This window comes from Pogona vitticeps, chromosome 6 (genome assembly GCF_051106095.1).
Source record: "Pogona vitticeps strain Pit_001003342236 chromosome 6, PviZW2.1, whole genome shotgun sequence".
Lineage (NCBI taxonomy): Eukaryota > Metazoa > Chordata > Lepidosauria > Squamata > Agamidae > Pogona > Pogona vitticeps.
Genome location: NC_135788.1, coordinates 118339592 through 118353760, shown reverse-complemented (window position 1 = coordinate 118353760; position 14169 = coordinate 118339592). Strand labels below are relative to the sequence as shown.

Genomic DNA, 14169 nt, shown 5'->3' with positions numbered 1-14169 from the left:
GAGAGGCAGTTGACTTGTGAAAAGTACAAAGAGGGATCATTACTTTTAACAGTTCCCAAATAAGTAGCCCTTTTGGTCAGTACTGTACGTTGGCAAAAGAAAAGAAAGGGGAAAAAACATTGCACCACCTTAAAAGATAATAGTTTTATTTCAGTGTGAGCTTTCATGGATCAAAGAAGTGGATTTTGATCCATGAAAGATCACACTTAAAGTCTTCGAAGAGCTACAATATTTCATGGTTCCCCCCCTTTTTTCTTATTTTAATAATTCATGTTAGTCAGTGGAACCCCTTGCCACAGGATGTGGTGATGGCATCTGGCCTAGATGCTTTTAAAAGGGGATTGGACAGATTCCTGGAGGAAAAGTCCCTCGCAGGTGACAAGCGTGATGGGGATGGACAATCTCCAGGCTTAGAAGGAAGGGACGCAGGGGAGGGGTATCAGGAGACATGTCTCTAGTTGTCTTGTGGGCTCCCAGAGGCATCCGGTGGGGCCACGATGAGGTACAGGGACCTGGACTAGAGGGGCCCTTGGCCTGATCCAAGCAGGGCTCTTCTTATGTTCTGTTCCCCCTTTTCTTTTGCTAAATTACTTTTAACAGCAGCCTTTTACAGATGGTGGTGAAAAATACATTCTTTCACTGACAAGCTGTTTCATACCTGTAGTGACCGTCTAATCATATGGCTTTTCTTTGGAAGAGAAATCCAGCTTTTCAGGCCCATAAGATGCAGATCTGTCTTTTTGCTTGATTTTACCCTGACACCTTACCACTTTCCTTCCAAGGATGGCGTGAGGAAGCCATGGTCTTGTTCAGGTCTTTTGCAGTCGTCGATAACACCAGCAATTGATCGACATCAATCAGCCTTGACAGAACCATTAAGATAATCTCATTTCCAAACTGCCATCTCAGAATAATAGAATCAATACTGCCAAACCTTTAAAAATGTGCACTGCAGCCCACTTTTTCAGCCTCAGTGAGAACAGATACAGTATTTATACTGCTGTGGGTAGGAGAGGAGCCCCTTCACGGATTGCTGCCTTCTCTTGGCGAAGGGGCTTGAGTCATTCAGAGAAGCTATGGGCTATGCTGTGCAAGGATACCCAAGACGGACAGGTCCTAGTGGAGAGTTCTGACTAAACATGATTCACCTGGAGAAGGAACTGGCGAGCCACTCCAGTATCTTTGCCAAGAAAACTCTATGGACAGATACAAAAGTCTAAAAGATATGACGCTGGAAGATGAGCCCCTCAGGCCAGGCCCTCCCGTCTTCCACGGCCTCCCGGAGTTGGGTCAAATTCATGTTGGTCGCTTCGATGACACTGTCCAATCATCTCGTCCTCTGTCGTCCCCTTCTCCTCTTGCCGTCACTCTTTCCCAACATCAGGGTCTTTTCCAGGGAGTCTTCTCTTCTCATGAGATGGCCAAAGTATTAGAACCTCAGCTTCAGGATCTGTCCTTCCAGTGAGCACTCAGGGTTAATTTCCTTCAGAAAGGATAGGTTTGTTCTCCTTGCAGTCCAGGGGATTCTCAAGAGCCTCCTCCAGCACCACAATTCAAAGGCATCAATTCTTGGGCAGTCTGCTTTCTTTATGGTCCAGCTCTCACTTCCATACATCACGACAGGGAAAACCATAGCTTTGACTATGCAGACCTTTGTCGGCAAGGTGATGTCTCTGCTTTTTAAGATGCTGTCTAGGTTTGTCATCGCTTTCCTCCCAAGAAGCAGGTGTCTTTTAATTTTGTGGCTGCTGTCACCATCTGCAGTGATCATAGCGCCCAAGAAGATAAAATCTGCCACTGCCTTCCTATCTTCCCCTTCTGTTTGCCAGGAGGTGATTGGACCAGTGGCCACGATCTTAGGTTTACCTTACAACATATTTAAGGCAACTCATGACACCCTCCCCCCGGAAAATACTTGGTAGACTCCCATGGGGGTCACGACCCCACAGGTTGGGAAACACTTGTATAAAAGCATAAGAAGGCGTGCTTTAAAAGCAAGGATCCTTCCTTCACAAATCACCACTTCTGTCGAGAATGGCAAATCAGACAGCTGTGGCAATTTTTGATGTGGGTTGCTGCCACCCTCCTTTCCATTCAGGGCCCGCATGCCTTCAACAGTTGCACCGCAAGCAGCTCTTGAGCAACCGTCTGTGGCAGTTTCAATCAACCCCTTGTTTTACCATTAGAGTGGCTTCAGAACATTTCCCGACTTCACTTTTTCATTTCTAAAGAGGAAATGCTAACCATCTCTTTTATGGAGGTGAAGAGGATCCCCATTTAGGGCTACACGTGTGGCGGAAATTATGCACTGGATCAAAAAAAAAACAAAACGGAGCTTCGCTGAACAAGAAATGAGATTGGTGGTTTTCATCCAGCTCTTTTGGACTTCCAGCCCCATAATCCCTTACCACTGGAGAGGGTGGGGAGTGGGAGTATGAAACAGCAGGGAGGAGGGGGACTGCAAGTTGAGACTCAGAATTGACTCTGGGGTGGGACTTGTGACTTGGACGCAATTGTCAGAGTCACGCTGTCGAGTCCCTATGAGCCTCCCTACCTGCTATTGATAGCGTGTCCATGTCTGCTGCTGCTATCTTGAGACTTCCAACTTCCCTACCCATATATGCACCATCCAGTTGATAGTCCGGCGTGCACACAGATGCTGGCTCTGGGAAGAGAAGTCGGCCCGTTGTCTCTCTGCGTGCCCCGGCTTATCAATGGGGCAGCCCATGCACAACCCAAGTCTTTGGATTTGAGTCCAGAGTCCCAAGCCCGGGGTGGCAGGGCAGGTGGACTCGAACTCAATGCTTGGGGCTTGGGATTTGGGTCCCTAGACTTGACAACATTGCTGCAAAAACAGCTGGTGGATTTAAAAAAAAACACTGTGTTAAATGGTTCATTGGTATGAATAAGAGGCCCTGAACTCAAAAAAAGAGCTGGGCTTTTAAAAGTAGGAATTTGTTTTTGTATCAGTGGTTCAGTGCATTAGATTTGGGCCCCGAGACAAAACCACATTCAATATCTTCACCAGCGATGACCTTGAAAAACTCAGTAGGTTCCACTGAGAAACAAAGTCACGCAAATGGAGGGGTGGGCCAAAAGGCCAGTTTTGTAGTCTGTCGGGGGCTCCTGATCGGGTGGTGGAGGTGCAAACCAATGTCATTTTCCGCTCCTGGAAACCTCTGGGAATGGTGGTTTTGCAAACAAAGAGAGCATATATAGGGCCTCCCACCCATAGATGAAATCAAACCAAACCGACCGTGGATTTCAAGCAGAGGCGTTCGTTTTTGACTTTTGATACCTTTTGCTCATTTTCAGGCCCGGTACCACAGCCGACGAGGTCCTGGGGAGAAGAAGCTAGACGCGGGGCCTCCTGATGTGGCGGAACCCACTCGGTTCCCATAAATGAGAAATGCAGATGCCACCGGTTGGCAGAGTTTTTGCCCACAGGCTCTGCCTGTCGATCTTTCTGGAACTTAATTAGATTGAGGGAAGTGCTAGGATGGGATTCCTTTTCTTTAGAGCTTTCAGAAGTTGAGCTGATGTTCTCGCTTCTCCCTCCGGCCCGTGGCGGAGATGAACGGCGTCGGCCGTGGTTCCTGCAGAATAACGGTAGCTTAACCTTTTTTGTGCTGCAAGATGAGAAGAGCCAGAGAGAGAGAGAGGAACTTGAGGAGACGAGGATGGAAGGACCCAAGACAGATACATTATTCATGCCCAAATGAATCAGACAGAGAGAGAGAGAGACGCTCATAGGCACCTGGTTAACCCGGCACGAAGCCAAGAGGCTGCGTCTCCACTATGAGGAACATCCCAGTGACGGGTTTCCACCTATTAATGCCCCTTGTTGTCAAATTTAAAGTTCTTTCCCCCACCCCCAGCATCCCAATTCTAAGTTCCTGTTTCCAAACCTGCCAACCTCCCCATCATTCTGGTTCCAAATCTCACCCACCACTTTTTGATCTGACCAGTGTAAGCCTTTCTCCTTGCTGGCTCTTAAAAAGTCCATTAGGTCCATTTTCTCTTCTAAATAATTCATCCCCTATGGAAACATTTTTGAGCCGCGTTCATTTTTGGGTACATCTTGTCCCTGGCACCTGAGCCGACGTGGGATGGGGGAAAGGAGGAGTCCTTTGTCCAGCAGTAATAAAACTTTTAGGATTCTGGGAGCATACGATTGCTCCTTCCCCGGCACCTGCTTATAATCCCTTGGCACCTCCTCTTCTGGAGCATCAGATCCTCAACCCTCTGACAGGGTGTGTGTGTTTTTTTTTCCAAGGAGCAGCAGCTCTGAGCATTATGGTAATTTCTGAGTCACCTTTGGCCGGACCCACTCTTAATAAGATGCTCGTGAGCTTGGAAGCTTTCAAGGGAGCAAAAAGCGTCCGACAGCTTCTCCCATGAGAGAGACAGCCTGGGAGTCTCTGGAAGGGAACATCCAGGAAGCGTAGCAATAGCCAGACAGGAGAAGAAAGCATCTACACAGTAAACTATAGATATAGCACCGGGTGATTGGATGGATGGACGGAGAGATGATTAAGAGTGACACAGATTGAGTAGAGCACAAGGATACAGGAAGGAAGACGGAGGGGCAATGTAGCTCTCCAAACGACTCTCGAGTCCTGGAAAGCAGAAGAGAGTCGTACGGCTCTGGGGAGGAGTGGAGCAAGCCACCCCTCTTGATCAATAGGACGTGACACAGAACGGATGGAAGAATAAAGACCAAGCGCTTCTAAGAAGCTCAGTGACAGAGCAAAAGGCTGAGGTAGGAAGAGCAACATCCTCCAGGAAGAGGGACGGCGGAAGACGCGGACGACAGACCCACGGAGCAAAACCTCAGCCTCACCGGATCGATTGGAGGGAAACCAAAATGCACACCAGCCTCAGAGTGTGACAGAAAGGACCGGCCATGACCCACAGACCAGCTGGGAGCTTCCGGATGACCCAAAGGAAAGGTGATGTGATGTGATGAGGCGACCAGGATGCTGAAGACTGAGAGGCAGGAGCAGGAGTGACTGCATTATTTACAGGCTGGGATATATTCCCTTGCAAATGGAGCCATAGGACAGACCGTCTCTGCCCCAGAGAAAGTGACAGGCCGGGCAACTCTGTGGGAGGGAAGGGAGAAGGGTTTCGGTTTTCCCAGCCCAACGTCCTCCTCCTAACAGGGATTAAAAAGAGACTCTGGTTATATCTGGACAGTGCGGACAAGTCACGCTCTCGGGACTGCAGCTTTTGAACCCATGGCTCGCGCCCCACCTTCACCTCTGACCCCGAGCAACATCCCACGCAACCTGAGCTACATCGCCGGCTTGTACGAGCGAGCGTACTACCGAACTGCCCGGCCGAGCCTGGCGGAGGACTCCGGCACCGAAGGGTCAGAGTCGGAATCAGAAGGGCGTCCTCGGAGCAGGCCCCGGAGACGTCGCCACCTCTTTGGGGGCCCGAAGAGGAGAGGAAGGCGCCGGACGCGCTCGGCCCCGGCCCAGGGCAGGAACCGAGGGGTCTCGCGGAGCCGCAGTCCCGGCACCCGGAAGAGGGTGCGCTTCGCCGACTCGCTGGGTCTGGAGCTCACCAGCGTCCGGCAGTTCTGGCCCCACGACCTGCCCCAAGTACCGGAGCACGTCCACACCCAGTTGAGGCGCGACTCGCTGAGCCACTTTGCCCCTTGCCTGCCTTTCTGCCCACCTGTGAAGGTAAGGAGGTTTGGCCTACCTCGTGGGGGTGTGTTTGTGGTGGCCTGGATCTTAGGTTGGGTGGAAGGTGGGAAAAGGAAGAGGGGAAGTGAAATCAACAGCTGATATCCTTTCATTCCCCCACCCACCCACCCCACTAACCCTCCCGGATGGGAAAAGTACAGAAAGGGGAAAGCATTAATTGCATACAGAAGAGTAAACCACCACTTTCCTCTCTTCCAGGAGAGAACCTTAAGGATCAGGTAGAGATCATTTTCAGATGTAATATCTCTGTTGACCACAGTGGGGTGCTGTTGCAGTCTACATACATGCTGTCAGATGCAGGTTCACAATGGGAAGTTAAAAGAGGGCCAGGCTCCCTGGTCTAAACTGCTCTATAGGTGTCATCAGAGCTTGGAAGAGTTACTACTTGTTGGGACTACCTCCAACCCCCTAGAATCCACTAGACGCCACCTTTCTGAGAGGCATTGCTCCACGAAGCAACATTTCTAAGTTCCGTTTCGGTCATGCGCGTAGGAAGCCCCCTTGCTTCTAGATCACACCATCTCACTCAATACGGTCAACTCTGACTGGCAGAACCGGCTCTCCCTTTTCCTCAGACAGATTGTTTTCTAACTCTGCCTGGAGACCCTTGGCATTGCCTAGTGGGCATCCACTGAAGGATAGACCAGCGTCAGTTGTGCTTATTAGGAATGTGCCATTTGGATTTTCTGGACTCCCAACTCCCAGAATTCTTCAAGAATTCCCCAGGCAAAATTCTGGGAATTTCAGTCCACAGACGCACACCTTCCAGACACCTATATTTTACTCACCTGGAGCAGCAGGGCCTGTTTTGGAAGCATCGTTCCTGTCTCAGGCCTACTTCCTGTTGTTAATGTACAAAAAATGGAAGCTGCCATGGTGCTTCTGGGAGTTGTGGTATCACTGCCTTTTAGACTCTGTAGAGGGTGCCTCCTGAAGAACTATGATGCCCAGAAAGCACTGCCACAACATCCATTTTTTGGACATGAACAACAGAAAGTAGGCCAAGACAGGGATGGAGTCTCTTAAGACAGGCCTAGCTCCAGGTGAGTGAAAGATATGGGTTGGAACGGCTTAGGAGAAAATTCCAAAATGTACACACCTTGTGTTAGTTTTCTGAATCCAGGCAAGAGTTGTGTTCGGGATGACAGGTTAGTGTAGATGCACATTTGCCTTCCACAGCAAAACTGAAGTCTGACATAAATTGTAATATAACCTCGTATTTGTCACAACGAAGGCAAACATCACCAGCATTTAACAATCTGTAGCCACACCCCTGAGTTTTTACTGAAGTCCATAAATCAGGAAGGAAACAGGATGTGCAGAAAAGGCATTTTGAGAAGTTCCTTTTTGGGATTACCAATAACACCATTACTTGGCATTATTTGGATCTGGCATATAGGCAATTCAGTAGAGCTACAGTAAATATACAAAGGTCAAAAATCTGAAACAAGATCTCAAATGTGTATAGTTTTTGAGATTAATTGTATAATGTAGGAGGTTGTATAATCGACAAGTAAAAGACTGTGTCTGTGTGTGGTTGTTTGTGTGTGTGTGTATTCCTAGTAAGAACCATATGCATTCATAATGAAGTTGGCAGCAGCTCTGTCTGTAGCATTTAGACAATTATAACTTGCAGCTGAATGCCTTCCAGTTAAGTTTTAGCTTTTCCCCTCCGAGTTAATCGACGTGTGGAGACGGTTCCAAATTTCCAGAAACGGCTCTCACTGGGAAGGAGAAAAGGGAGGGAACACCTCTCTTTCTACAGGTGGCAAGCATCCTTCCAGCTCAGAAATATTCCTGTTCTTGCCCTCAAACACACCAGTGAGAGCAGAAGTCCCAACCGTTTTCCTCTTGCTGCACGCCAGCCCTGCTAAGAGGAGGGAGCAAACATACATTTTATGGAGAAGGCTTTTCAACCTGTGACTTTAGCAGGAGGCCCGGGGATTTTCCCCTCTTTTCTTCAGTGATGATCAAATTCTCCTCTCATACTCTCAAATCCCTCTCCGCTTCCACTGTGTCTTTCCTCCTGGCTTTACATCCTGTCACCCTCCCTTCCTTCATCTCTGCTTTCCTATCTTGTGTTCTTCCGACTCGTACCTGTTCCTTTCCCTTCTAGAATACTCTCACACACTTCGGTCTGGTGTTCTTCCTCCATCTTTCAGTTTTTCTTTTTGCTAGAGGTGTACAAATGTGTGGTGTTTTTTGTGTAGTTTTTTTGGAGCAACGTCTCCCAGAATTCTGGGAGTTATCGTTCCAAAAGTACAAATCCACACATCTATTTACATTTATAGTATCATAGAATAATTGAGTTGGAAGAGGGCTATCAAGGAAGGAATCCAGGTCAAAGCACATCTGGCAGAGGGTGGTCCAATGTTCTCTTGAAGGCCTCCAGCGTTGGAGCACCTCCCACCTCCTGTAATAATTGGTTCCGTTGTCGTACTGCTCTAAAACATAAGAACAAATTTCCTGATATTCAGCCTGAATCTGACTTCCTCTAGCTTGAGCCCAGGATGACATGTCTGGCACTCTGGGATGACCGAGAACAGATCCTGCTCTTCCTCGGTAGGACTGATTCAAGCTTTTGAAAAAGGCTATAATACAACTCAAGTTTGATTCTACGCCTCTCTTTACCTTTGCCTTCCTACCCTTTGTACACAAGTCTGAATAGATTTGTAGATACGATGCTCCTTTTGTCCCATTTCTCGTGTCCGTATGGATCTTCCTCACGGCAGTTTTTTCCTTCCTTCATCCTCAACTTCTGTTTCTCTCACTTGATTCCCCGCTCTGCCTCCCAGCGTTTAACTCCTCCATCCTTTATTTACTTTCCACCATTCATCTCTCCTTCCATTCTTGACAGTTCATTCTGTTTTTATTACTAAAGTGTTCTGTATAACTTATTCTCCTTCCCCTTTTTTTAATCTATTCCCTCCTTTCTAACCTCTCATTGGTTTATTTTTAGTGTTTCATCCTCTAGTCTGCTCTTCTTCCTTACTAACCAGATATTTCTATTCTTCTACATATTTTTAAATCCATTCTTTCCTTCCTTCCTTTCTTTACCCTTCTTCTTTCCTTTGGCTCCTTCTCTTTGTTTTTGCTCCTCTGGCATATCAGATGATTTCTAAACCCTCCTAACACTCAAATTATCTATCCTTCATGTGCTTCGTTTCTAATTCCCTCCCGCTCCTTTCTTTCATTTCCCTAGGATTCGTTCAGCCCTTTGAGCCTACGATGCCAGCTGGAACCCACCTTCCCAGATCCGCTGACGATGCCCGATTTTGCACCACGTCTCCTGGCGCAATGTGTGTTGCTTGAAGGGGCCCGAGCCGAGGGCTCCTGCGTCTCCGGCACCATTCGGGTGCTCAACCTGGCCTACGAGAAGCGGGTCTTCGTGCGCTACAGCTGGGACGCTTGGGCCACCCAACACGAAGCTCGGGCATCCTACGCCGCTCCGGCGGGGCGGGACAGGGACCACGCCGACCGCTTCGCCTTCCGCCTGCCGCTGCCTGTCCCACTCCCGCCGGGGGTCTTTCTCGAGTTTGCTCTGGGCTACCTGGTCGGGGGGAAGGAGTTCTGGGACAACAACCAAGGCCGCAACTATTCTTTGTGCCCCCCGCCCTGTGTGGATGAGGAAGACGAGCCCCCCAGTCCCACTCACGACTGCTGTGAGACGGGGTGGATACACTTCCTCTAGGGGGAATTGACCACCGTCGTCCCAGTAAATTAAGGGGGGAATCTAGAAAGCCAAAGAAAAGAGCAAAGCAAGGGGGGAGGCTCGTCAAAAGTCTGTTCAGTGTTCCTTCCCCTGAGCCCAAGGAAAATGGTGGGTTGAAACTCTCTCTCTATAGGCCAAGGATTGACCCACTCAACTGGAGTTTGCTGGGGGCAACTCAGATGCTGAGCAAAACGAAGGTGGCCAATTTAAGCTCAGATGCACCTTGGCCATAGACAGACAAAAGAGTAAACCTAGTTTATTTATTTATTACATTTGAATACCACCCCATTGGTGCCAAAGCACTATTCTGGGCAGGTTAAAACCAATACCAATCAAACATTTAAAAAACACTCACAATATAAAAACCAGACGGCATCAAAACCATTTAACAACAGGAGGAGAGGAGAAGAAACAAATATCAACCCAGGTCTGTATGGAAGGCCTCACTAAACAGAAGAGTCTTGAGTTGTCTTCTGAATTACAAGAGAGAGGGAGCCAGGCGACGCTCCCCTGGGACCTGATTCCATAGGTTTGGGGACACCATGGAGAAGGCCCTGCAGGAGCAGGCTGGCTGCTGGACCGTGGTATCAGAGGGCACCGTCCAATGAGAAGCCTTCTCCTGCCTAACTCTGACCAACCAGAAGGAAGAGAACAGACTACAGGGAGCAGGGGAAGAAATAGGGTCGCAACGGTGCTGGAGGACACCAAGGCCAATGCAGTGATGGGCAGGCATATCTGTGAGAAGCCAGCTTGGCTTTCCTGTTTTGCTGTCACCACCCTGGCTGGCGTCCAGCATGACCTTCTGGAAGTCGTAGTCTAGCATCCAGTTTCTAGCTTATAGATATTTTGACAACCTCAGCAGCCAGGCAGTAGAATGCCGATATGACAAGTTTCCACTCTCCGTAAGGAGTGTTTTGCGGGATATTCTAATTGGCCATCTTAACCATGTCACCAAATTGTATCCACCCGATAGGACCAAGGGAAGAGTGAATGGGGAAATCCTATCAGGGAACTCTCTTGCACTTCAGAAAAGATCGGATGACCGGATCTTTGTTCCCATTGTATAGATGGGTAGGAAGAGGCTGAAGGAGGATCCTTTGGGTCTCCGGCACCTGTAATGATGATGGTTCTCTTTCAGTGTGAACTTTCATGTCTGAGGAAAGGGACGGTCGGTCTACAAAAGCTCACACTGGAACAGATCCGTGAGTGTCAAAGGTGGCGTTGTGCTTTTGTGTTCCCTGTGCATGTTGAAACAGGCTAACACAGCTACTCTTTGAAAATCTTGTGTCTGTGATAAAGCTAGGATTGGAAATAAAGCCTCCCTCCCAGTGATATGACTTTGGTCAAAATGCTGTACAGTATGATCCTGCAGGTTCAACACCTGCTGATTCACCCCTCCACTGTCTGAAAATATTAAAAAATATTTAAAAAATAAATCCTACTAATATACAGTATATTTCTAAAATGAAGTTACCAGAACCAGCCACTAAGGGGGAGCCAGTTATGTACAGTGGGGTCTTGACTTAAGAACGGCTTGAGTTAAGTACATTTTGACTTAAGAACCGCTCTCATAGGAAAATATTGACTTGACTTACATACTTAGATTTGAGTTAAGAACTGAAAAAAAACCACGTGGGAGGCAGGGAAAGTGCAAAATTTGAGCTTTCAGTTAACTGTTGGGCAGTGGAAAGGGTGCCTGTCTGCTTCCTCACTCCTCCCAGCGTTTAGAGAGTGGATTGGGAGACAGTCTTCAGACTGCCTGGTACTGGACTGCCTGGACTGTCTTTTCCCTGCCTTCCCTGAACCTTTCTTGACCTAAGAAAAAAAGAAACAAAATATCCTCCTCTAGTGGTCGAAGGCGGAATAGCAGCTTCCCATTAGTTTCTATGGATGGAAAAGAGCAGATACGGATCAAATGGTTTTCAATGCATTCCTATGGGAAATGCAGATTTGATCTGAGAACTTTTTGACTTGAGAACCGCCTTCCAATACAGATTAAGTTCTCAAGTCAAGACCCCACTGTATAGTGTTTTCTCTAATCTGCATTTTTCAGCATTCATGGGTGGGTGGGCTTGGAACCCATCCTCCATGGATTGGGGGGTCGTACTGTATGTGCGATGGCCACAATCACAGCTCATGAACAAGTTAACAGTCACAGGCCTTGCCATGCATCAAGTTGTACGACGGACACAATACCAGGAGCGTGGGCGTCTGTCTACTCATTATGTAGCGGCAAGCGGCCATCTCAATTTAGACGATTGCACTTAATGCCGGTGTAAATCCCCAGGAGGACTCTGACTGTTAGGATTGAAGAAAGCCTACATTTTGGATAGGTTACCTATAAAATGTACTTACAGATACGTTTGTGGTAGGGCACCTATAATCCCTGCTATTGAACAGAACAAATAAGGAGGTGGTCTTTCTCAGATGTAACCCCGTCTCCTCAGAAACATGCAACAGAGGTAGCCATTTCCCACTTCTATGTATACACCCAGTGAGAGCTGAATCTTCCTAACATTGGCTGGTGCAGGATCCTAGCTCAAACTAAAGACCGATTGTCTTTCTAAGGACTTTTCCCCACACCGATCCTTTTTCCTCGTGTCTTCCTGCAGAAGTTCCTGAGAAATCTGGAATGTCTGAATGTTCAAATTTGTATTGCTATTCTCTCCATCTTAGGTGTTCTGGTGATATTCCTTGTGCATGGTTTTTTAAAAAAAGCCGTTGCTTGCTAAACATGGTGTACATCCATAGTAGTCAATGGTGTCACAACGGACAAGCTCACAAGGTTGAAGCGACAAGACTTTTCTAACAGCAGAAAGGACATTGTCCACTGGCCTCTCTCAAGTGTCTGTTACTTCCTACGGCGATCCTCAGATTAGCTATGCTGGAGACAGATCTTCCCAGTAACAATATGTTATTCAGAACTATCTTGAATGGGTAGTTAAGGTAAATAAGTTTGCAAAAAAAAAAAATTGTTGGCATGGATCAGTCTCATTTTTTGAGTCAACTCAGATGTACAGCTACAAGAACTGTCACGACAAGATCCTGCACTTCCAAATTCATCCCTACATCAATGGTCAAAAGCCTCTACAGTATTTTGGATTAAATTGCCAAGGAACGTTTGGGAGGAAAAGGAGCAGTGTTTCATGGGCCCTCCGTGTCTCAGACGAACCCTTAAGAACTTTAGCCTCCAGAGCGTTGCTTACGAAACTCATTCAAAGGACACATTGTGGTTCTCGGGCCTGAAAAGGTGTCTCTAAAGTGGATAAGAAGAACTACCCAACCTCGGTGTCTTGGAGGCTGGAGGAGGAGGCTTATAGTTGTGTATATGCCAAACATTATAATTAGACCAAAGATATGTATCCTGGATCCATACATCACTTTCACTGTTAATCTGTATGACTTCATTCACTGTATTCCATCACAATATGGTAATTCAACTGTGCAGCATGTATGTCTTCTCTGTCTGTTCTACAGGTACTCATGCAGAGATAGTACAGACAGACTCTTTATATTTCAGAACAGATTGCTCACATGCAATCTGCATTTCTCTCTGGTTCGCCAAGCCCCGTTTTCAAACCTGGGGCTTTGTTTGATCATAGTTCTCCACAGCTTGCAACCCCTGGTCAAAGGATTTCGATTCCAAGGCCCCTATCACAACTTTATATCATTTAGACTGATGAAGAGTTCTGTGGAGCTCAAAAGCTTGTGTATTTTGTGCATTTACAGTTGATCCTAATAAAAGCATTGGATTTGGGGATTTGTACCACATTTCTGATAGCACCATCTATTTATTTGCTCCATCCACCTGGTTTGACCATCTGAAAAAGCTAAAAGAGGAATTCATCACCAAGGTGTATCAACCCTGTAGTCTCACCAGGGCAAAATAAAAAAATTAAAAAATCCAAGAAATATGGTCCATCTGAGCCAATGAAGAAGTACTGTCACTGGTCTCAAGGCAGTAATTTCTTGTCTTTTCAGTGTAAAAAGCTGTGAATCGGCATTAATGAAATCCAGTTTAGCTAATCTTCGTAACGGAGGATGTGATAGAATGAACATTCTCAAGAGCCAAAGAAAAAAATCGATTAAAAATTATTGACATGACTGATAGTTCTAGTTGAGTGTTGTGCAAGCGTAACAAACTGTTGTGAGAGGTTTGGGGTCCCTAAAAGCCAGTCAGCCTTAACCATAGGACCGGCCCCTAACTGAGATACTGGGAGCCTGCTGAAGGAATCTGCAGATTTTTCAACAGGACTGGTGACAAAATAGCCAGAAATGTTATGCGAGAGATGTGCGGCCTTTCCAGGTGGTTTTTTAATTGTTGTCTTAGGAGGAAATTCATTCCGGGAAGTCCGACAGAGCACCTGGCACATCTCCCCAGTTTGCGATACAGGTTTGGCCGCCTTGATGGGCTGCGGTTAGAAAAGGGAAGGGAACATTGTTTTGGCAAAAGAAGAAGAGAGGATTTAGAAAACATGAGAGGGAGACTGCTGGGCTTTGGAAAGAAAACTAGAAGGGTTGCCGGAAAAGGAAATCTATAGGGCTTAGAAGCATTTGTAAAAATGGACGGACGAGACGGGGGGGGGGGGGGTAAAAATCTGCCATCCAGTTCTTTGGATCGTGTTCTTTCTTCTGCAACCTTTCTTAGAAAAGAAATGGAGAGATTAATCTGTGGGTTGGAGCTACTGGGAAACCACAAGGTCCAGTCCCAAAGCAATGGCTGCTACTTCCCTATGTCTG

The 14169-nt window shown here is 47.2% G+C and overlaps 1 protein-coding gene across 1 annotated transcript; it reads left to right on the top strand.

Annotated features, from left to right (window-relative positions):
• Nucleotides 1-3838: 3838 nt before the first annotated feature.
• Nucleotides 3839-10865, top strand: PPP1R3E (protein phosphatase 1 regulatory subunit 3E). The gene is made up of 2 exons (XM_020809754.3): nt 3839-5693; nt 8920-10865. The coding sequence occupies exons 1-2, from the start codon at nt 5241-5243 to the stop codon at nt 9406-9408; spliced, it is 942 nt and encodes a 313-aa protein (XP_020665413.3). The 5' UTR covers nt 3839-5240; the 3' UTR covers nt 9409-10865.
• The last annotated feature ends 3304 nt before the right edge of the window (nt 10866-14169 follow it).

Coding starts and splice junctions, on each gene's coding strand:
- PPP1R3E (XM_020809754.3), top strand. CDS start 5,241: ATGGCTCGCGCCCCACCTTCACCTCTGACCCCGAGCAACATCCCACGC. Junction 5,694..8,919: donor CTTTCTGCCCACCTGTGAAG/GTAAGGAGGTTT, acceptor TCATTTCCCTAG/GATTCGTTCAGCCCTTTGAG.